Source organism: Lytechinus pictus, chromosome 1, assembly GCF_037042905.1.
Source record: "Lytechinus pictus isolate F3 Inbred chromosome 1, Lp3.0, whole genome shotgun sequence".
NCBI classification, from domain to species: Eukaryota; Metazoa; Echinodermata; class Echinoidea; order Temnopleuroida; family Toxopneustidae; genus Lytechinus; species Lytechinus pictus.
In genome coordinates this window covers 13,519,377-13,544,142 of record NC_087245.1, presented here as the reverse complement: position 1 = coordinate 13,544,142, position 24,766 = coordinate 13,519,377, and the positions used below count along the sequence as shown (strand labels likewise).

At 34.7% G+C, this 24,766-nt stretch overlaps 1 protein-coding gene across 1 annotated transcript; it reads right to left on the bottom strand.

The window, feature by feature from the left end:
• Nucleotides 1-348: 348 nt before the first annotated feature.
• Nucleotides 349-24,766, bottom strand: LOC129257764 (uncharacterized). The gene is made up of 8 exons (XM_054896164.2): nucleotides 24,305-24,766; nucleotides 16,622-16,861; nucleotides 7,216-7,302; nucleotides 5,253-5,543; nucleotides 4,625-4,813; nucleotides 3,434-3,520; nucleotides 2,912-3,008; nucleotides 349-2,546 (listed from the first exon to the last, which is right to left on the bottom strand). Exons 1-8 carry the CDS (start codon nucleotides 24,396-24,398, stop codon nucleotides 2,030-2,032), a joined length of 1,602 nt encoding a protein of 533 aa, XP_054752139.2. The 5' UTR covers nucleotides 24,399-24,766; the 3' UTR covers nucleotides 349-2,029.

The window sequence follows — 24,766 nt, the reverse complement described above, 5'->3', positions numbered from 1 at the left end:
TGTAATGACACTTATAGGTGTTAAACTAACACTGTCAATTTAACACCGGAATAAAATGGTGTGGTCCTCTATGTACACCGGTTAATACCACAGTTTTACTCTCTCCTTTCCTCTTCTCTTCTCTCATCTGCCCTTTCACTCTCAATCTCATCTCCTTTTTTCTCTTGGCCATCTATTGAGATATCATGATGTGATATTATTCATCTTCTTGCCTTTCTGAAGTCACTATTTTGATTTTATCAATTGGAGTATGTATATCTCGACTACTTTATAGGTCTTTCCACATAAACACAAACATGTGCGCATTATACAAACACATCCATACAGAAATATATATCATTTTATTAATTTTTCTTTGCTGCATTATATGATGCAATTTATAGCAAGATTTTCAAAATAAAATCTCATTTACATTCAAATTCAAATAACAAACGCATCAAATTAAAGATCTGCGGTTAACAATATTATTTATAAATTGGTATATTTACACTTAAACGTAATAATTTCATTCATGTTTATGCAATCATTTTACTTATATTTACATTACATAAAAAATTGGCAAAGTTCTTAAAAATAATCGTATTTTGCAATTTAAACATAATACCCGATCAGTCACTTTTAATGCAACTATTCCCTATTATAACTCTACATGTACATGAGTGTTTATTTTGTATGTATACTCAATATATCATATTTTCTGTGGTCTCAAATACCGCTCTCCCTGAAAGATGGAATACTAACTATTTATTTTTCATGTTAGGAAACCTATTATCAAATGCATTATATCTTACCTTGTTCATTTATTGAAACATAAGTAATGATAATCTGTTCAATACCTCAAAGTCATCATATGAAGGTATCATCTAATAACCTTTAAAAAGTTTTTTTTAATAGGAAACAAGTGTTCGTGTTTGATCGTTGGTAATGGAAACAATCACTTTCCAAAGTAATGACGAATGTCCTCCATGGCGATTTTGTATTCAGAGTTATATATTATTTTGCTAACGACTGGAATATGACATACCTGATTTTTGAAAGCTCAAAAGAGAAAGAGAGAGAAAAAAAGGCTGATATAGATGTTCATTATGTTTATTAACGAGCGAGCAAGTATATTTTATTCCATGCATACTTTTTATCGATTTTTGTTTAATATTATTGAAAATGATAATTATAGTTCTACTTTTATAAACGAAATTCATTCAGGAAATTTAAAGATATTCCATATTATACTGAAGTTAGTCCTAAACACATATGTAATTTTATAAATATTGATAACTATGATTTCATGTGCGTTAATAACAGACTTGATTTGATCAGGAAAGGAAGAATCGATATGCCCCTTTAATCGCCTTTCGTTTTGAGTAATTCTGTTTCAATGCCTTGATAAGCTCCTCTTTAGATTATATCATTTAAGAATGTTATAGATTTACAATACAGGTGAAAAATTAGAATATTGCACATTCCAATTCTTTCATCAATTATCAACTCTCAGCATAAAACACAGCATTTTCTATCATAAAAATCATTTCATGCAATGATTATTGCTCTTTGCAATAAAACACAGTCGGCCTAGTACAAATATAATAAGCCATTGGTCTTCAGAAGGACCGATACAGGCATACAAATGCTTGAATGGATGGTGATAATACTTACGTAGGTCTACTTCTTCTTTAAAATCGCTCTTATTGACTGTAGATCTTACAATCTCCTATTTTTTTAAAGTACAAAGTCGAAATAATACAATTTCAGCGAAATCTTTTAATCATTAAACATTTTCTTAACAGAATTTAGTTCGTACCAATTTTTTCCCGACCGATAACAAAGTCTTGTAATTATTTGTAACTTTCTACTCACGAGTACCATGAAGGAGTAGAACTGTAGAGTGTTTGGAAACAACAATTATTTCATGGCTAATTGTTTCAATGGAATACGTCAGGAAAACCAGTTTGCTTATTATAATAGCCCAACCTATTTTATTAAGAAACTTAAAATTTGTTATCCTTACTTTGAATGTTTATCGAAGAGCATCCTAAGGATCTTTGAGCAAAATATCTGAAGCATTGTCCCCGTTTCCTTTCACAAACAAAACATTTTTCATCAAACCACCTCGACTTCTCTTTGAGTTCTTTCTTTGATCTGTTTCGATGAAGTTGAATTTCGCCGGTTTGCTACTCGACGTTGGCCGTCCCTGTCCACGAGCCGATGGAAGCGGTTTATTCTTGTTTTTACCGCTTTGGTCCTGTTCGGTCTGGTAATAGCTCAGATCGGCTGTCGCGATAGGACCCACATCTAGTTTTGCATTGGCTTTATTTTCGTTTGATGTTGCTTCTTCCTCATCATACTCGTCCTTTTCTAACTCGTCTTCCTTGTCGACGTCGTCTTCTGTGTCGAATTCGAGTTCGAGCTCGTCTTTATCCTTTTCATCAATATCTTGTTCTCTATTCTTTTTCTTAACTTTCTTTGTTTTCTTTGATTTCTTCCTTTTCTTCTTCTTCAGTCGACCGACCTGTGCCTCTTCGTCATCCTCGTTGATTAGCGTCTTCGCACTGGAAAAAAACATAAAGTTATGATTTAGTTCTATCCATTTCAATAATACTGTCGAAATTCAGTTTTATAACAACCCTATACGAATAGCACTCGTAATCCATGGCATGAGTTGTCAAATTAGACTTTTTTGTGATGATTTTTTTTCAACATTATGATTTCAAGAAGGACAGAAATTGTTTCCAAGTTGACACCCTTCCAAAGATGAGAACAAACTTTCAATCTAAAAGTTGTGATTTTAAAGTGATTCAGAGCGCTTTTTTTTTCATTCACATTTAATGATATCAAAAGCTTAAAATATGTGAAGATATTTTGTTTCTTTGTCTTGACTTTTTGAGTGAATGTGATGAGTAAAGGTAAAACTTACGTTTTCTTTCTCGACTTGCAGCAGGCGACGGCAAAAGCGATGACAACGATCAGAAGCAAGAGACCAACACCTCCACCAACAACACCAACGTATAGGACTGAAAAGATAAGGGTTTACTCTTTAGAAGCACATTGTATCATCATTCATAACAAGCATTTGCCCCCCCCCCCCCCCGTCATGATAAGTTACAAAAATAACATCAGCTACTGAAAATACCCTTAAAAATCACATGATTAAATTATTTACAATGTGTGTATATACATATATATAGAGAGAGAGAGAGGGGGGAGAGGGAGAGATAGAGGAGGGGAGAGGGGAAGGGATATAGAGACTTTAACCGACAAAAACAAGGACAAGAAAAACTATTCTTTGATAACTTTTAAGAGAGTAATCATAACTTAGAATCTATTTCAAGTATTCAAATATTGAGTATATACGTATTTATGTTTACATAAAAGTCACAAAGTATCGTAGGTAATTAATTAAATGATGTTCAAATGATGGGTGTAAAAATGAACTTACCTTCTAATTTCTGTTCTCCATTGAGATCAGTGAGAATGCCGCCGCTTTCTGTTTCAAAAGTAGGTGGCTGTGTTGTGATAATAATTCCTATCGGTGAAAAGAAAAGAGAGTTATACTATTGAATAGGCAGCTCACATAATTATAGTCCATCTATACCTTCAATGATTAGTATCGAATAGCAGTGATAGATTTTGAGTACATAGATGGCTCTGACGTAGTGACAAACGAAATAATTTTGTATTTTAATTTTCTCTCATTGATTCGCCTTATCAATATTAATATAGGCACTTTGTGATACAAATTATCCAAAGTTCCAACTCAAAAAGTATTAGACTTCGAATGCCAGTTTTATATACTACTTTGATATCATTTTTTATCAACCTAGATAAGAGGGTAATTCATCAATAAGGCTTACACGAAGATGGTACTCACTGTATTTTGCATGTACTATCGAGACTGCACAAGATAAACAAGATCATGGGTTTATAATCCTGATTTATAGATAATCATAAAAACGCATACTTAATAATGATTGATCATAGCCATGATAACAATGTCCTATCTTAGTATTCTGCTGTACTCTAGTGCCCTGCACGCGGAAACAATGATTTCTTTTACTCTTTACAGACATCGGATTCTGGCTTGCCTATACTAATAGTATCCACTTTCTCCACTCCATTTGAGGCATTCCAGCGAGAGCTTTTAAGTTCAAATTCTATAAGCAAAATACATTTGCTTTTTCATCCTGTTACCCATTTAATAATGTATTTTTTCAAGCAAACGACCAGGGGACTTGCGGTTTTAGATCTCTTGTTGAGACCTGGTAATGAGTGATAGAGCCTTTCCAGAGGTCACTCACTAGCCCATCGACTTGGATAGAAAACCGGGTCCTCGATTCGACTATGGACCTACTAGTCATGCTAGTAGGTCCACATGACTCGACTAACTTCCCATGCTAAATAAGTACCTGCTCAACTTCTCAATAGAAATAATTATTATGCAATTACGGGCCCACTTAATACGACACACATGTCACTTATCTTCTACATGATAGAGTTGCTCTACTACAATTGAGCTACAGCGCCCTCTTATGAATCCCGGCCGACACCTCTTGAAATTGGACGATGTTGTTAATTCTTGTGTCCTATTTATTTTCACGATTAACTCTTTGCGCGGGGATGGTAGACTTACTGGTACAAATCGGTGAGGCATCGTTCCAGTCGTACCCAGGACCTGACTCGATACATGTAAGGTTCTCGCTACCCTGTATCTCGTAACCCTCATCACACTGGAAGTTCACCGTGGCACCAAACTGAAACCAGTCGCTGTCACGATATCCATTCATGATGTCCCCAGGATCGTTGCAGAATCCAACGTATGCTGTCAGAAGAGAGTACGAAAGAAAGTAATATTAGGAACATAATTGGAGTAGGTATATTCAGGTTCTCGATGCGGTTGATCTTACCTGTTGCCCAGCTACATATCAAAGACAAAAAGCCTATTAATCACTGGTTAAAGATAGGTTTGTAATATGTTTTTAATGGCTACGTGCATGGTAAGGCATAAGTTGATTATGAATCAAAATGGTAATCATTAATTTGCCCCGAAGACTTCTTAAAGTCATTGGTCTATGGCCGGGTAAGACCTGCAGTCAGTAAAGAAGAATAGGCAGGACCAAGAACATCAGAGAGATATAATCGCTGTGAATAGGGGACTAATTTACCATTTGTGTATCTTTGCTTAATATTTCTTATTAATTTACTACCATACATTTTCAAGGTGTTATGACAGAATTATATGGGGAAAAATGTCCACATACTGTCGTAGATGACAAAGGTCTTCATGATGCCACTGACCCCACCACAGACCTGCAGAGGGTTCGCTGGACAGTGCTGGAGGCAGTGATGAGGTTCAACAGAAAACAGTTCTGTCGTGGTGTTTGGCATGAAGTTCCAGCAGCTACAGTGGTCCACCGAGACACCACTGAATCGCATTGTCCTGTTCATACAGTATGCCATACAGGTATCAACTGTCATGTTCCTGTTTATCATGACGGCATCGCTTTGGATGGTACTTTCCACCGTCTTGAAACACCCTTGGAAACTCGGCGCTGGAAGGGAAGGAAAAAGATAAAAGACCACAATGACCCATTGTGAACAAACGTTTTATCGGGGGTCTATAGCCTCAGTTTTCATGAAAGTATTCGAAATTAATTTCCAGATGTTGTCCATCACGGAAATTTAAATCCGGTTTAATGACCAACAGACATTAAGTTACTTGTGCCTATTTTTACCACTTGCCTCATACATGTCATATCAGTTCACTTTTCACAATCCGAAAACGCCCGAAGTAGGCACAGGAACTTGTGTGGTTTCAAGTTATAATTTGCTGAGCTCTAAATATGTAGCTATATACTTGAATCTCAATTGCCTTTCGAGGAGTCTTAGTGAATTACACTCAACACCCTATGAAATTTTTAGGAGAAAGTTTCAGAGAGAATGCAAATTTTTAAATCACTTATTTGACTATGGACAGCCGCACGAAACAGATTTCAAACAGTTTGTGTCGGTAAACTACCTCCTTGGGGCACAATAAATTTCAAAGTTCTACTGATTTCTTAACCAGTCAAGCATGATAATATAAATTCGGTAAACAAGGGATAGAAAAACAGAATTGTACACTTTTGGCTAATCCATAGTCAATTCAAATAGTATTGTGCTTCCCATTGTAGGTGACTTCCCTTTCAGAGAAATCAGTTATGTTTTTTAATTATTTTGTTTCTTTTTGTTTTTCATAAAATTCTGCCGAAATCGATCCACTTTCTAGCTCAGTCGAATATGTAATCCTGGATCTTATACCAACTGAACAATTTGTAGAATGTTTTTTTTTTTTATTATTAATGTATTTAAAGGAAATTTAAAATAAATCCTTTAAATTGAAACTGTGATGGAGGTCAAGTATTTTAATAGAAAATGACAGCATGATCATGCACACAGTTCTTTTTATCAACAATACTTTTATCATAGCTATTACATAGTTACTTAAGCAACTGTTCACAATTAAGTGGTAACTATTTTAATGTCTTATATATATTACAATATTGATATAGACTGAGATAATGTGTATGAATTCATCACATGATAATCATTTAACTGCAATCTGCCTTAGAAAAGAGGTTATTCAAACTGGGTTGCTATTACCAATTAATCCCAACCAATGGTCTCCATTAACATCTTAACGGCATCCTCCCAGAATGATTATCTAAGAGGACGATTAATAAAGAAAATGTGTCCACGATATCATTATCATTAAAACGTTCTGCCAGATTTGACAAGATTTAGCGCAGACAATCCATTCAAAACGTACAAAGATCATTAATACTACAATGTTCCCAATTTTCTGCAAGGTAATCTCTATGGTTTCTTGACATTTACTATTTGCCTCACTTATTAATCTATTGAAAAAAAGCAAGATACATAGCGTAATCTCGCACTAAAGTTATCTCATCTTATTCAGTTATTTACTTTATTCCTGGGCCCCGTCTTACAAAGACCTACGATTGATACGATCAACCTCAATAAATTCATCATTAATAGTTTCCTCAGGAAATTAGCACAATATCTTTTTTAAACAAAAAAGCACATTTAATTTTCAAGAAATTTATGAATTTATGAATGGATATCATATCGAGAAAATATGTTGAACAAAGATGCTTTTTTTAGAAGATTACGTTGTATCGCTTTGTAAGATGGGGCACAGATAAATAATAATAATAATCTTACGTTGACAAATAGCTCCAGCTTCTCGACCTGTCCTGCAGGGTCTGACGTCTGCCGTGGTATTCCGACAATGCATCAGATTTGGAGCTTCTGTATAGGGTGAAGACAAAAATATAAAGATAGGTTTAATATATTTTATGAGTGTTCAATATCATGAAAAGGTTACATGGACATCTATTAACAAGCATAGGTGTTGTGGCTCATTCGATAAGTCTCCAGACTATGAACCGCAAGGTCCGGGTTAAAATCCTACCGCAGCACTCGGCCACTCGCGTCCTTTGGCAAGGCATTTATCTACATTTGCCACTCTCCACCCAGGTGTAGTAAATGGGTACCCGGTAGGAAGCAAATCTTTGAATGCTCGAGCGTCTGATCAGCGGGTAATAGTATGCAGCCCTTAAAAAAATTGCATCATAAAGCGCTACACAAATGCTGCATATTATTATTATCATTATTATTTCATTATTATTATTATCATTATTATTATTATCATCATCATTTTTAGTAGTATAGTAGTATAGTAGTAGTAGTAGTAGTAGTAGTAGTAGTAGTAGTAGTAGTAATAGTAGTAGTAGTATATCAGTATATATAGCCATTATCTTCCACCTGTGCATATTGACATCCAATTGATAGAGTACACAGAAATTGGGTCGATTTGTTATGTATTGATACTTCCTCTTTTTTCTTATCAGGAAGAAGTCTTAATCTCTGGACACCTTGTATTCATGTTTCTCTTCAGGCAGAAATGTGTTTAAATATATTAATATCCGATTTAATTTCCATTTAAAGAGGATGTCTGCTTTCAAAACCTCATTATAAACTCTTTTGATTTCATATACGCCCTGTTCATTAGACGCCCAAGCATCCATTGTCTTATGAAGAGTTAGGAAATGTTGACTGGTCAGGAATTTACAGTATTCAAAATGCCAAGGATGCATTTGACGCTTTTACGAATAAAATGAATCCATTAATGAATAGCTCTTTTCCTGTAGTGCGATTCAAACGCTCTAATTACAAAAAGGTTCAAAGGTCCCCATGGATCACACCTACCATTTTGCGCTCAATAAACAGAAAGAACAACCTTTACTTAAAAACTATTTCAAAACCTTGCGACAGAAATAGAAAAAAGTACACTGACTACAAAAATATTCTGACAGGTATACTAAGAAGATGTAAAAAGAATTATTTTCATAATCAATTTGACCTCTATAGAAACGATGTTAAAAATACATGGAAAGTTATAAAAAACGTTATACAAGGTAACTTCAAAATGTCTACGCCCGCGGAAATAAATGTTGATGGTGAATTGGTAGAGGATCCCCTTGCCTTGGCAAATGTTTTTAATGACTATTTTGCATCCGTAGGCCAAAATCTTGCCAGCACCACCTCTGCCTCTTCTAAACACTTCACATCATTTCTTAATGACCCTAATCCAAATTTGATATATTTCACACCAACAGACGTAAAAGAACTAGCTGATATAATTTCTGGACTGAAGAATACAATGAGTTCAGGATGTGACGATATAAGTAACATTCTCCTGAAAAGAAATCTAATACACATTATTAAACCTTTGACTTATATCTTTAATTTGTCTCATTCTACAGGAGTTGTACCTTCATCATTAAAGCAAGCCCGAGTAATCCCTGTTTTTTAAAAAGGCGACAACACCGTGTTGGGAAATTATCGCCCCATATCATTATTGACATGCATTTCGAAGGTTTTGGAAAAAGTAATTTTTGTACGCACGACAAAGTTTCTTAATATACATAAATTGTTTGATCCCCTGCAGTTTGGTTTTCGCGAAAAACATAGTACTACTCATGCCCTGTTGGCATTGATTAATAAGATTGCCAATGGAATTGACAAGTATGAGCATACTGTTGGGGTGTTCCTGGACTTCTCCAAGGCTTTCGACACAATCAATCATGATATCCTTTTATTCCAGCTTAATTATTATGGAATCAGAGGGATAGCCTTGGAGTGGTTCAGGAACTACCTCAGCAGAAGGCAGCAATATGTTTCCATAGCAAATGTAAATTCCGCTCCCAAATCTATCTCATGTGGAGTCCCTCAAGGCTCAATCTTGGGTCCGCTTCTTTTTTTGGTCTACATTAATGATTTTTATAAATCTTCAAGTACTTTATCATTCATTCTTTTTGCCGACGGCTCAAATATATTTTTTCCCATAAGGACCCCAAACATTTACTTGACACATTCAATAAAGAATTAAAACTAGTCTCGGAGTGGATCAAAGCCAACAAATTATCGCTTAATCTCACTAAAACAAATTACATGCTCTTCAGCAATATCATTCATGAACTCCCAGGTAACATTATTTTTTATAATATTAATATTCAAAGAGTATTAAATACGAAATTTCTAGGAGTAACTATCGACGACAGACTGTCATGGAAAGAACATATAGATAACACATGCAAAATAATTTCACGGAATATTGGAATTATAAATAAAGTTAAATTCTACTTCCCGACTCGTATATTATTAAACTTATACTCTACGCTGATACTCCCGCATTTGAACTTTTGTATTATTGCATGGGGGGTTTGTGCTGATTTTCATTTGAATAGACTTTTTCTACTCCAGAAAAAAGCTTTGCGCGTTATTTGCCATTCTCATTATCGGGCACATACGAATGTTCTTTTTAAAACTCATGGTATTCTTAAGATACATTATCTTTACCATTATAATCTTGGATCTTTTATGTACAACCTTAGTAGAGATGAACTACCAGACGTATCTTATTCTATGTTTACAAGAAATATCAATGTTCATCACTACCCTACAAGATCTGCTGGACTTTTCCATTTACCTAGAACGAGGACATTATTAACAAACAAACTGTCCATATCTTCTGGCATCAAACTTTGGAATTCACTTCCGCAAACTTTACGAAATAAGCCAACTATTCATAGCTTCAATAGAGCACTTAAAAAAATCTAACCAATAACTATAACACTCACATCATTCATCCTACTTAGGATATCTTGTGGATCTTCTGTTCTTCCTGACCCCCCCCCCCGCCTTTATTTCATTTCTTTTCCCGTCTCTTTTTATTCGCTCTACCTGTGCAGATTTGTTTTTTGTCTGTTTTCTTTTACTGGTCTTTTGTCCTTTGTTTTGTTGGTTTTTTTTTTTTCAATTTGTCTGTTCATATACTATTTCGTATGTCTTGTTTTTGTATAACTTTTTGTCATGCCTTGTTCTTGTACCGTTCTGTCCCGTCCTGTTTTTGTAACGTTTTGTTTTGTGTGTCCTTTTCACTTCTTCTTCATATCTTGTAATATAATCCAGCCTTGTTTATCTTTTACTTGTGAGAATATGTAAAAAAAAAAATTTAACAAGGATTTACATATAATTTCTACAAGAAAGATATGATGATTTGTGTATTATAGTGCGTCCCACAAAAAACGAAACCGAGATTTACCGATGATTTATCATAACTTAATTACAAATAAAATAGACAACTGACCTACCATTGTAAAGTTTAGAATCTCCTCAATTATCTGATATTACTTAGATTATTTCTCATTCACGCATGAGTGAGCAAAAACAATTTGAAGAGGGGATACCAAAAACTCATTTGGCGGGCTGTATCTGGGTTTAAAAAAGAAAACCACATTTTTAAAAAGTTCAATATTTGCTCTTTAATTTGATACCTCAATTACAGAAAATGGCCAAGAAATGACAAAGTTCTGGTTATTTGAAATAATACTTGAATTTCAATAATTTCATAAAATGAAGAGGTTCTACAGGCTAGCGTTCAAACTCACTTGACACTCCGTTTTGTTGACGATCAGCCATGCATTAAGTCTTTTGTTAACCATGTGATAGCTTCTGTGAGAAACCGGTGAAAACACGTTTATTTAATGAAATTATGGAAATACAAGCATTGTTTCGAGGGAACATAACTTTTTTACTTCTTGACCATTTTTTGTGATTAAGGTATCAAAGAAAAGAGAAGATATTGAACTTTTTAGGCATGTGATTTTCTTTTTGAAATTCAGATACCCCCCGCCAAATGAGTTTTTGGTATCCTTTCTTCAAATTGTTTTTGCTCAATCATGCGTGAATGAGGAATAATCTAGTAATACCAGATGAAAGAGGAGATTCTAAGCTTTACATTGGTAGGTCATTTGTCTATTTTATTTATGATTAAGTTATGATAAATTATCGCTAAATCTCGGTTTCGTTTTTTCTGGGACGTACTGTATATCTTCTGATATTAGGATTATCTATGTGACTTTCGTTTCTATCCACACTCTACATGTACAGTATATTATCTGATTTCACTTTTCTGTTTTTAGACACCCTTTACTTGTGGAGACGGATACCCAATGATAATCAACGTGTATGCACGATTATGATCTACAAGAATTTACACACCATCTGCTAATAGTGGGTTTTCGCCCAGCGTCGTACGACGCTATCTACGACGTAGAACGATCTCTTTGTTCGTGCGTCCGTCGCGCTCAACTCTCGCTTGTAAGCAGTTTCGCAAATCGCTGAACGCGGCCGGATCGACCGGCTGGCATGGTTGGCATGTAATGTTGACACGCCAACATGTGCATTGTATATGTTCCTACTATGTGCACACAACTGGCAGTGCCATGTGTCTTGCAGTCGCGTCGTCGACCGAGCCATGCAACGGCTTTTCAATCATATTTCAATAATCATACTCGTTTAAACTTCTACTGTAACATTTTGAAATTATACTTAGCTTGATTTTAGTATAATTGAAATGGTACTCACCGAAAAACTCGCATTCGAGTCCATGTTTTGAAGCTTTCAGCTATCAGTGTAGTCAGAGTAGAGTACAACATGTGCATGCACGCGATGGGCGAATGTGTTTACATCGATCGGCTCAGCTTGCTCGCTCTACAAGCGATCTGATTGGCTGTTGACGGCTGTTGACAAATCCTACGTTCTAATGCGGACGCCCGCTAATTTGCGGAAGAACCGTCCGTGATTTGAGCTCAAGAACGCTCGGGCCTCTGTTTCCATGAAAGTTGGCGATTTTTGCACACGTACGTTCTACGTCGTACGACGCTGGGCGAAAACCCACTATTATGCTTTAATGACGGATACGATCTGCACAATAAACCCGTTCTATATGGCATGTATGGATTCTTCTTCATTTTAAACCCCTGCTACAATGGAGAGTCATGTAATGTATCCTTCGTAATGTCAGCAAGGTTATGTACCTTGATATTGTATGCAACAGAGTTATTAGTACTGATGTAATTATCAATTCATACTGTTCTGTCTATCTAGGGCATATCATTTTGTTTTCCTCTTCTTTTCTAGACACCCTGTACCTATAGCACTGTTAATGACACTGTGGCATCGTTTCTGGTATCCACGTGTGCATCTATTAATATCCGTTCCCTCCATACTCCAGGAAGACGTCTGTTATTACCCTCTACCGCTATTCTATTTATTGCTCAACTATGACTGTACTGCATAATATTTCAAGCATGATATTGTCAGTACAATCCAGTGTACAAAGACAATGTAAAACAATGCAAGGGGAAGTCTAGCTTGATGACATCTTGACTTGGATGTAATCAGAGGAATTACAAAAACATTTTAAAGGTGACGTTGTTTTTCGAAAAACAAAATCTTCAAAAAATTGCAGAGCTATGGTTTTTGAAAGATTTAAATTTGTGACGCCATACCCCAGTCGAGCGGGTAAATGTCATGATATTTTACTATATATTATTTTGTCCATCAAAAGTTGAAAATATTTCTTATTGTACATTTAGTATTACATTATATTGTATATATTTTATATACGCTTTTATTAGAATATAGCCATTTGGAGTCGATCGTAATAAACTATTAACAGAACTTTGTGGGATTTATATTCAATAGGCCTAAAGTGATCGTAGTGTGTGACAATATTCCTAGGAGGTTATGCATACTACTTGAAGCTGAAAGAGAAGACTGACTTATAGATATGGATGTTTCTTACCAGAACATGTATTCCTTTCATTATGTTATTCCTTAGTATTTTTAACCCTGTTTGCATCAACTGTTAAAGTAGCGTAATGAACCAAAAATGTTAAAATGGTGAGACATGGCATGTGGGAAAAAAATTAAAAGTTGCGAGAGAGCAAAGCGATCAAACCAAAGGTTTGAGCTTTTATATTTAAAAAAATCTAATTTTGCAATAGATTTTGATATAACTATTAAAAAAACACATTACATTTCATCCTTCTCATTTCCTTTTATTTTTCTCCCTTTATGCTTTGTCGTTAAAATTTTGAGGGTCCGTGATGGCCCCAAGCCCATATCTGAGTTGTTTTTATCTCTAGAAAGCCTCTGCCAAGTTGTAATATAATGTGAAGAATGCTTCTATTTCAATTTGTAACAATTTTTTAAACATAGGGCCCCAAGTCTCTTCTGAGATTAAGAGGGAAATTAAATTTGCGTTCGAATTGATATCCCTCCCTCTCTCTCTCTCTCTTTATACATATTCCAACAGAGGTGTACAGGCTCTCATAATAACAGAGTACAGTATTTCAACTTCAAGTCAGTTATCATGCGAGCAAGAAATGAAAGCGATACAGCATTCAAGGAAATAAACTTGAGAATTTCCTACTTAAGCTTTCAAATCGGAAATTTGACAGCGTACTTGTGTCTAGATAAGTGCCCAGATCAAGAAGAGTAGTCGCTAGTTGTAGAATATATTTATTCATCAATGCCAATATGAGTCATAGCATAATGGACTTGTAGGCTTGTAAGGAGGTACTATAAGAGACGACATGATTTCAAATTGAATGAAAATTTAAAATTATCCTGGTCATCGTATTCGTCCTGTTGTTTGTGTGCTACTACCGGAGTCCTTTTCTTTCAGATTGCTTCGATTTCATAATAAAATCCTTTTAAAAAGTACTTTTCACAATTTTCTTAAAAGTGCGTTTTAAGTATGTATGATAGAGTATAACAATTCATTATCTATAAAAGATGGACAAAAAAGTGTTTTGTTTAAGAATCAATGTGATTTTATTATCTACATCTTATTTAATGTCTACCAACATGTCCTTGTTTTATTGACTGATTTGTAATCCTTTACTCTTAACTTGTGACAAATATATATTTTAAATCGTATAAAATATTGCTCTGTTTTAAGAGAAAACGTTAGAAGTATAATTTGATCGGTTGGTGCATGATGGCCTATAGGTATTCTCTGACTTTGTTGTTGATCAGTTACGTTTGTATAAAGTAACTTATCGAGAATTGCTCTCAGTACCTAGAGTTTGATGATATTTAATTTTACAGTTTACCTAATTCAAGCATATATTTCTAAATCGCAATAATGCAGTAAATGGAATATAAAGTGTATCAGGACATTCGCCATTATTTTACAGGACTGTATAGGTATTCCAGCTCAATTACACATTTCAATCATTTAATTTAATGTTACGACCATTTAATACCTGTATATTTCATCAGAATCGGAACTGAAACAATCAAGTTGTAACTTTTAGAAGACAAAAAAAAAAGGTTGTTTAACTTCACAAGACATACGACAACGGTTACTCATTTTTCTCTGTTAATATCATTATCATATCCCGATTGGTGTAGATTTCATGATAAAGAAGTTGTTGATTGAATCATAATGACTTTGAATAATGACTATACTTCATGTTCATACGAGAAAAACCTTGATATATTTCATTTCTATCATCATAACAAAGTACAAAAGAAATAGGAATTGTGTGATGTCGTCAGTTCCCATATTGTGTGAAAATAATTTTAAACTTTGAAATGCTATTATTTTCCTATTGTTCATCTGAATTTGATAACATTAACACGATTAAGCTTGTTTGTTTTTTCTCAACCATCTTAAAATGCTTTGTAAAAATTAGTGAACTTTAAAATTAAAATTAGTGAACTTTGAAATTAAAATGTATTATTTTGCATCCGAGTTCAGTAATGTTTTCAACATTAAATTATGTGCAATTCTCCTCCATCTATTAAACAATATTTTTATGAGGTGGACTTAAGTAGCATTTTGATTAAAACCGAAGGAGTTGCTGTAACCCTTCTTTTGGAATCTGTTTAAATTTTGACATAAGAAGATTGAAAATTTGGGGGAGGTGGGGGACACTCTATACTGCCAACAATGGGACCATTATTATGTTTAATTTCTCTGTACAGTTTCCTGACGATATTTGGTGAATTTATATCTGGATTTGTGGTTTTACATCGCTTTAAAACTTTTCAGAAGAGTTAGAGCACTTCATATCGGATTTTTTAAAAGTCTACTTGTGTCTTGTTAATTATACAGTTTAAACGAAAGTATAGTCATTGACTGATCAAGGGTGTCTGCTTACAGTATATAATATGACAGATGCTTGTCACGCCTGTTAAATTTGATATCAATTTTATCAATTCGATGACCGCTGGTAATTGAATATCCAGGTTCAATTTCTAACAAATTACAATATTAAAGTAATGAATGGATTTAACATTTTCTTATGTTCTATACAAAGTTCGACGCCGTCCAGTCGCAGCTACAGTGATACAATATTTCGCTACTGCGATAACAGTATTTTACGAAATGTGATATTGTTCGTAAAATAGTTTGCCAGATAGTATATTGTTGTTTTTGCGAGGCTTGTTGTTGTTAACTTGCGTAGTATTATGTGTCCTGGATACATTTGGGGAAAAGGGGGAAATGTTAACTGGTTACTCATTTATTCATTCATTTCATTTATTTCTACAATAACAGCAAAGTAAATACAGTTTGTACATCTCAACATCATTATGGAAGAAATACAAATTAAATTTCATTGAAATATATTGATGAAATACATTCGTGAAAGCAGTTAAATATGTGTTAATGAGCAAGAATAACGTAACAGCTGTCATGTGGAAGCAAAGCTTGTGAAACATGTTCCCTATAGCATACATAATGGTATTATTGTTCATGAAAATATAAAATATTGAAGTATTAGAGAGCAAAAACAACATTTAGTTTTGTTCCAGATAACTAAGTTTATGTGTTTATGATAACTGCAATGATTGTTGATGCTACCTAAAATGATCATTTCAACTCATGCATTAAGTGTTAATACTAGAGTGGTTCCATAATGCACCAGGGCCACCAAGAAGAGTACAATATGTACAAATGTAACTAGTTTGACATATGATCATTTTTTAATAAAATTATTTTTAAAAGAAAAAATGAGGCTTTACTGTAGCGAGATTTGTATAATAGGGGTTTTACAGACATGTTTCAATGGATATACGTTTGGGGTCGACTTTTAATGTCACCATCCGAAAGGAAAGGGGTTCAGCTCTTAAAGGGGCAATTTGTTTATCAAAGGATGAGCATTATTATTAGTAGAAAATGATTGAAGTGGCTGGATAAACAAACCTGGTTTACAGTCGACATTTGTCAGCATGATATTTAGGTAACTCTCTCCATATCTCTCCCGGGCATGCCTGACAGCCACTGCAGGGCCAGGGAACCCTGCTTCGTTACAGGCAACTATGGCATCCTCGTTGGTCCAGCCGTCCCCGCAAACAGAGGCCCATTTGCCCGGTTGGATGTTATTCTCGTAGGCAACTTCAAGCCTGCCCTCTCGTGGCGTGCGACCACCACCAAGCCGAAGTTCTGTGGAAACAATTTCATACTTGATATTTTCATTGCTGTTTCAGTGGGAACAAACAAGTACCGTAAGGACAATTTGAATAATAACAATTAAAACTGGCGATATGAGTAACAACATGAATACAAAATTAAGTGTCAGTATGACAGTAAATTCATGAACGTGGAAAAAAGAAGAAAGCGAATCAAATGTATTCACACGGCTTCTACTTTCAAAATGAATTTACATAAGATGCATGAAAATTATGGGAATTTCTACACATATCCTATAAGTATGTAATTATTCAAATGGGCTAAGATTATTCTATCTGTTTATGATTTGTAAGAGGTGGAAATTGTGTTTTTAATCGTTGCATCATTATTCAAGTCATGAAAAATACAAAAAACCCAGTTAGGACTTCCACCGTATAAAATTAACAATCATAAACATATGTTGTTATTTGTTCTCATACCAAATCCTATTATGTCACGCAAATATGAATATTAACGATAAAAAAAAACGTGTGTGAATATTAAAGACTAGTATAATCACTTCTCCATATTTTCTGGATTTCCACGAGTTTTTCAGTATGATTCAAAATACCGAAAAACAGGGAATTTAAATAAAGGCTTTATTAATAGAGTCTAAATTGATCAAACTGTACCTCTATGCTTGCTGGCTCCACTCGTCAGCAAAAAGAAGTAAGGGGTGCGCAACACATAAAGACTTACAATTATCGTAACTGTATGGTAAAAAAACCAAGCAGCCAATCAAAATCGAGGTTTTTAATCACGTATCTTATGGTTCAGGTCGACTCTATAACTTAATTTTGTGAGCGAGCATAGTCAGGACGCTAAGAAAAGCACATACAGGTGTAGATCTACTGTGATAAAACAAATTACATTTTAGTGTATATTTTTGGGTCCGTTCATGAACTCCTTGAAGTTCTTTATTTAATCCTCAAAAACTCGTAGTCAGGCGTTTCATCATCATTTGCCGTCAAATGAAAGATGTCAGATCTAACAACTTTCCTTGGCTTTGATTGGCTGAAAATAACAGGTGGTTGATTGTTACTATGGTAACGTGTTAGTGCTGACAACATTCACGTAAAGGTTACCGGGGAAACTCCTGAAAATCAGGAGAAGGGGAGAACTGGGTGTTCATTAATTTATCAATATGTCCCAAGAGTGCATGGCCTTCATTCGAGGTAATATGCCTTAACAATGTCACATGCTTGAATTATTCATAGATTCTTACAACAAAAATAAAAGCAAAACATTTTTCAAACTGTATCGGGCAAGACAGGTTTGCCTTTAATAAGACCACCATTAATTGAAATGTTACTGGAGAGCGCTTACGGACTTTGAAGCGTTAATCTTTGAGCTATAAACATTAAAAACGCTTGATGATCTGGGCCCCGTTGCATAAACGTTACTGGTAACTTTGCCATCTAATGGTAACTACCATGGTAACGCTGATAATTAACCAATCAAATTCAAGGATTCGATACAAGTTACCATAAATGTAACTTTTATGCAACGGGTTCCTGATCCGGTATCGCTCAAATTAAAAACATGCTTTTGATTTTAAACACCAACCATTATTATTGTTATTATTATTATTATCATCATTATATTATTATTATTATCATTATTATCATTATTATCACTATCATTATTACTATTATTATTATTACTAATATCATCATCATCATCATCTTTATAATTATCATTATTATCATCATTATAACAACAAATCTCATGTATGAGTATGTTATGGCGGTCAGCTTAATCGAGGGTATGAGAACATTATTATTCATGGTTTATTTCATATTGTATCTCGCAGCCATTTGCTGAATTGTACACAATTTACAATTTAAAGGGACACAAATATGGTCATGATAATGCGCACAACATCAAAATCCACAAAAATTTAACAAAGATAATCCAGAATCAAAACAATTAGAAACTAAAATCAATCCCTTAAAATATACCTTATTATTCCTAAAATGGATTTAGGAATAGTAAATTCACTAGATGTCAATTTTTTTTAAATATAGATACCAAGTATGCCATAAGCCCGAGGCTTGAACAATGCATGAAAAGAAAATAAACAGCAATTTTTAGAACGTTGGTGTTTAATAATAATAATGGTATTATGATGATTATCATCTATCAGTTAATTATCATTATTGTTTTTGTTATCATTATCATTATTATCGTTATTTTTGTTGTTATCATCATCATTGTCATCATCATCATCATCTTCATCATCACATAATTATCTCAGATAAAGCCACCTAGATGTCCGACAATCGAATTCCCATTTACCCCCCCCCCCCCCCTGTACACACACACACACACCTCTCCCACGCATGATCTTTCCGTTTCCTCTCATTACCACCCTGTGTTTCTCCAAGGTACCTCTCATCATTTTTCATATCCTGACTTTAATTCCTACCGAACGCGCTGCCCTCCCACGTGACAGTGAATCATCGCTTTGTATTTTTTTGTTCCACCACTTGAATTACTTACCTATAAGTTAAAGCTTGTTTTAAAAGAACCTAAAGATTTTTCAATTTCAAAATTTCAATTCATTATGAGATCAGGTAAATACCGTACAATGTTTTTAAAATTCTTTAGGGTATGGTTAACAAATGTCTCCAAAATAGTCGGTACTACTGTCCTGCGTAAAGTCTTTTTTTAATGAAACACTTCTCGACAAGCAAAGCATAGACGGTGATCCTGAGGTACTTTACCCCCCCCCCCCCCACACGCACACAAACACACATATTCGAATTTCTAATTTTGTATAGAAGCCTATGGGAGATAGTAACCCCCCCCCCCCCCTTAGAGGGGGAAAGACTCCCTTACGAAATTCTCTTTGCATATACACAAACCAAACGTATAGTAAATTATATCTTATCAGCATTCCACGAGCTTCAATTATGAAAAACGATTCCACTGGCGAGAGAGGGCGCCGAGTCTAATTTAGTGGGAAATTGATATATACACTCTTAAAATAGTTGGGCACAAAATGCCCAACTTTTAACCAACCCTGGGCAACATACTGTCCATACAACTATTGGTTAAAATCTGCCCAAATTGGGTAATAAAAACTAATAATTGGGAAATGAATTAGCTCAATTGGATAATTGCCTAGAATATATATATATATATTTACCAACATACATTAACCAACACAGCGGACAGTATGTTGCCCAACATTTTAAGTGTGTACCATTAAGGTCATGATTATTGTTTTTTTTCCTTCGAGTCCTCTACCGCATCCCGCCCCTTTCCCACCACCATATCCGATTTATGGGTCAATTGAAAGGTAAATTAAAAGATCAGCAAATTGCCTTATATATTTACATGTAAAATGTTGGTTGGGAAAAAGCCGAAAGAATATTTTTTTCGCAACATCGAAATTGTTAAGACTGGCATAAATTAATTCAGCTTATAATACAAAGTAGTAAACGCTGGATAGAGAGGCGGTGCAATACGAGTGATTGCGAATGTCACCCCCCCCCCCATCCCTACTTCGATTAAAAAGATGATCAAAAGAAAGGATAAGAATACATGTGCTGTATAAGATAATAAATTGCTTCTTCATTCCGCTGGAGATATTTTCTTTATATTTCTGAACACTTAAGGATATAATCTTGCATAATGAAATACGCCCCCCCCCAAAAAAAAAAAAAAATAGAGAGAGGGGGGGAGGGTTGAGATCGGGGTAGGATGAAGGTGAAAGACTGAGACATTTAGAAATTGAGGATGTCGGTTTGCAAAAAAAAATCATCATTGAAACTACTGAAATAAACACGATAAACAAAATTCGTTTCCTGTACAAACAATGAGGATCTTTATCGGAAGGATAAGTTTCGAATCTGGTTTATAAGCAGTTTAATTCTTAAGTCAATAATCTTAGCTAAAGATTTGCCTTATGATGTGACAATGACATATATTAATCATTAAACATGTTTAAATTAATGATGTTTATTCGCTAATAAACAATGTACCACCGTTGATAATTATTCTTGCATGTGTCATATCGAAAAAGTCAAGGACAGGAATCGGGGGTGGCGTAGGGGGAACTATCATCAACTTGGTTTCTCAAGCAGACTAAAGAATCGAGGAGAAAAGAAGAAAAAGGGAAAAAAAGAAGTCAAAAGAAAGGATCTGACTCATTCGTACCCAATACCGTACCCCTACTTTTTATTCAAAAGAAAAGTGAAAATCATATTTGACTTACACCCCCCCCCCTATGGAATACCTTCGCTGTTGGAAAGAATACAGTGTCTAGTATGAATCACATTTTCACATACGGAAACACCGGAACACACTGTGAACATTCACACTGGCATATACGTCGAGATGTCCACAATATGAAACAATACCCTCACACTGCTTGAATCGCATTTTCACGTAGTCCATCATTAGAACACATTTTAACATTTACACTGTCGATGAATTCACAGTGTGAAACTATCGTCACACTATGTGCTATGTGTGAATAACATCTTCACACTGTCCACACTGTGAACAATATGTGAACACAATGTAAACACATTTTGGAAACTCTGTTAATACACTGTGAATGGACTGTGCACATACTTTGAACACACTGTGAACAATCTGGGAACACTCTGTCAACACACTGTGAACACACTTTGAACACTGTGTGAAACTATATTCTTTCCAGCAGGGATGTGTGCCTCTCCTGGTCAAGGTAACTTGGCAATGTGGAAATCTAAGGGAGATTTTCTTCCTAACAATTGCTCACAATACATCTTGAAATGCCAAATCCATTCTTCGATTGTTTACTGATCAGGCATTGCATTAATTGAAGATAATTCGAAGCCAAGTCCACTCTGTATTGAGTAGACGCATATCCGTGAAGGGTTTCGTTTTTCTTTGCTATCCAGCTAAGTAAATTAAATAAATTTCAATAACGTGAGCATGATCGAAAAGTAATTGACTGAAAATAAGTTTTCTTGGCAAAAATCATGAAATATGACAGAAAGAATGTTCACCATGGACGTCATTCATTTGATATTTATTGTTTGCAAGTACGGAAGAAAACGATTTCAAATAGTTTCAGAGATTCAAACCAAGTCTTGTTTTTTAAGTTATCAAATGCAATTGGCATTTCACATCACGTAAATATCATTTATTGATAACAGTTACATGACTTATGATTAGGGTAGGGTCTAGCATACTTTCTTGTGGGACTCCACAGTTAAAGCGTATATACAGTGCGTATCAAAAAAAAGTTTACACTTAGAAAAAATCCTGTAAAATTATACATTTGTAATATCCTGAAGATTTTTCCACATTTTAACATTGGTACAGATCCATTTAATCAAATGACGATATAACTGTCGAAAAATATTTCCGCTTGAGTGAGCACCACTTACTTTTGAAAAGTTAGTGAAAAATGATTTGCGCAGAACTTTGAAATAGTTATGCAAATAAAAGTAGACCTTAATCATGAAGAACACGTGAAATTTAGCTAGTAAAATTGATTTGAAGATCTCTTTAACCTTTTTTAACTTGTTTCCTTTCCCAAAACACTTAGAAGAGTGCTTTGCGCCCCACCCCACTCCCCCACACACCGAGGCCATCGTGACGACATTTGCTTTACACTGAGCTGTGAATTACATGAAATAACTTAGGCTTGATTTTCATTGTGTTAATCATTTTCAAGCTTGGGAAAAGTGTGGAAAAACAAGTATTAAATGAAAAATGAAATGTAAACCCACTTTAAATGATAAAAACTTAGTGAAAAAATGCTGGAGATGTCTGATATAAACTTTTGTTCAGATTCAGTTATGTCCTCAGATCCAGCTGGCACAAAAATTGTAAAGGTTGTGCTTACTAAGTGTTGAAATTTCAATTTGGGTGGAAAATTGTTACAAAATGGTTGAATGTATCCGTTTTATTTCAATTGACTGAAAGTGCAAGGGAAATGTATGAGAAATGTTTCACAATGTAAGTTTGATTTCGCCCATTCCCCTTGACACAGCGTGAAAACGAGCGTTTCTGCGCAAACAGATTTCTGCGAGCTTTACAAAAATGGACAGTGCTCACTCAAGTGTAACATTCTGTCAAAACTTTTACTTTCATTTGATAGATGAGACCCAAACCCAAGATTATATGTCAAAAAATTACCCACATGTTGTATATTTTTTAATTCCCAGAGCTTTTTCAAAGTGTAATTTTTTTTTGATACGCACTGTAGAAGAATAGTCCGAAGCATTTAATTTACACTCTGCATGTCTAAATTTCTGCAAAGCTTTCTCCCCCCATACCATTGTTCTCGAGTTTATTTTGAATTAAATAGTCATGCAGTAGTATGCCGTATTACATAAGTGTCAAAAGTGTTATTGTTATAATTATCATCATCATAATAATATAGTAGTAGTAGTATAGTAGTAGTAGTAGTAGTAGTAGTAGTAGTAGTAGTAGTAGTAGTAGTAGAAAGAAGAAGAAGAAAATGATGGTGATGATGATCATCATGATCATGAAGAGGAAGAAGAAGGAGAAGAAGAAGAAAAGGAAGAAGAAGAAGAAGAAGTAGTAGCAGTAGTAGTAGTAGTAGTAGTAGTAGTAGAAGTAGTAGTAGTAGTAGTAGTGGTAGTAGCAGAAGTAGGATATAGTGACAGTATTGTAGTACTAGAAGTAGTAGTAGTAGTAGTAGTAGTAGTAGTAGTAGTAGTAGTAGTAGTAGTAGTAGTAGTAGTAGTACTAGTAGTAGTAGTAGTAGTAGTAGTAGTAGTAGAGTAGTAGTAGTAGTAGTAATATAGTAGTAAATCTAAAAGTATTAGCAGGTATAGTGGTTGCTTAGCTGGACCCAAATTAACTTTAAATTGTAAAGTAATAATCATTAAACAAAGATTGTGTTGTTATTGTTGTTGCTGTTGTTGTTGTTGTTTTTATTGTATAATGTTCATATATATATGTTTCATTGCATGTTACGAACTGGGAAGTGCCCTTCCCCCTTTAATTCAACTAACCTTTTCCTCTTTTCCCCTCTCAGTCCGCGCAAAGCTGATGATCCTTTGTCACGTGTATTATTAACACGTCACGTATGATAATATGAAATACAATATATTCCCGGACAGAGTTACAAAATATAGGTTGTAAGTATATGATATAATTTCATCTGACGGATAATCTTCGAAAGTAAGGATATTTGTCATCTATCATTTATCCGTCACCATAGAGCTATTGTATTGTATTTTCACCCGAATTGTGTATTAAGAATATCATTGTAATATCAAATCTCATGTACTGAAGAAGTCAATTAGAGAACGGTGAGCAAACAGAAATCGTTTTCTTTTGTTCATATGAACAACGTTCATACTAACTGTTGCAGGTTTACTTTATCGTTCAGGGAAAGTATGTAAATGTTTTTAATGACCCTACGAACAAACATAAAAATACATAAATATTGTCGATCCTTACCTCCGAAAGAACATTCAATTTGAAGTACAACAATAACGGCTGAGAATAAATTCCACCAAATTTTCCAACGCACAGAGGCAATTCGTAATTCCATTGTTGAGCAAAAGTTTGGGTACCCCTCCGTCCCCTCTATAACTCACGCCAGACTGAAAAATCCTGTACTATTATCAGTGCAGCGAATACAGTATATTCTGTAAGTGATATAATCCAAGTGATTATTTAACGCTGCTACGTTGCTTCCATCGGCCGTGGTAAGGGATTCGAGCCTTCTTCCTCCCCCTGCACGATAATAGCATAACGAATTAAAGGCAAGGGGTTGCCGTTGTCGGCAAAGAAGTTCTGCTTTCTAAAGTTTGTTAGTCACTCGGCTTCGACGAAAGAATGATACTAAAATATCCTGGCATGACACTCCTAAGCCCCCTTGACAAGACTCAGCGCTGACCTGTGTTCCTTTATGTGTCT

What these genes read in the sequence shown, in the direction of transcription:
- LOC129257764 (XM_054896164.2), bottom strand. Translation starts at nt 24,398, where the DNA reads ATGGAATTACGAATTGCCTCTGTGCGTTGGAAAATTTGGTGGAATTTA. An exon ending in GACCTTTGTCATCTACGACA is followed by an intron (nt 4,814 to 5,252) that starts GTATGTGGACAT and finishes CTCTTCTGACAG; the next exon opens with CATACGTTGGATTCTGCAAC. An exon ending in TGCCTCACCGATTTGTACCA is followed by an intron (nt 3,521 to 4,624) that starts GTAAGTCTACCA and finishes TTTCACCGATAG; the next exon opens with GAATTATTATCACAACACAG.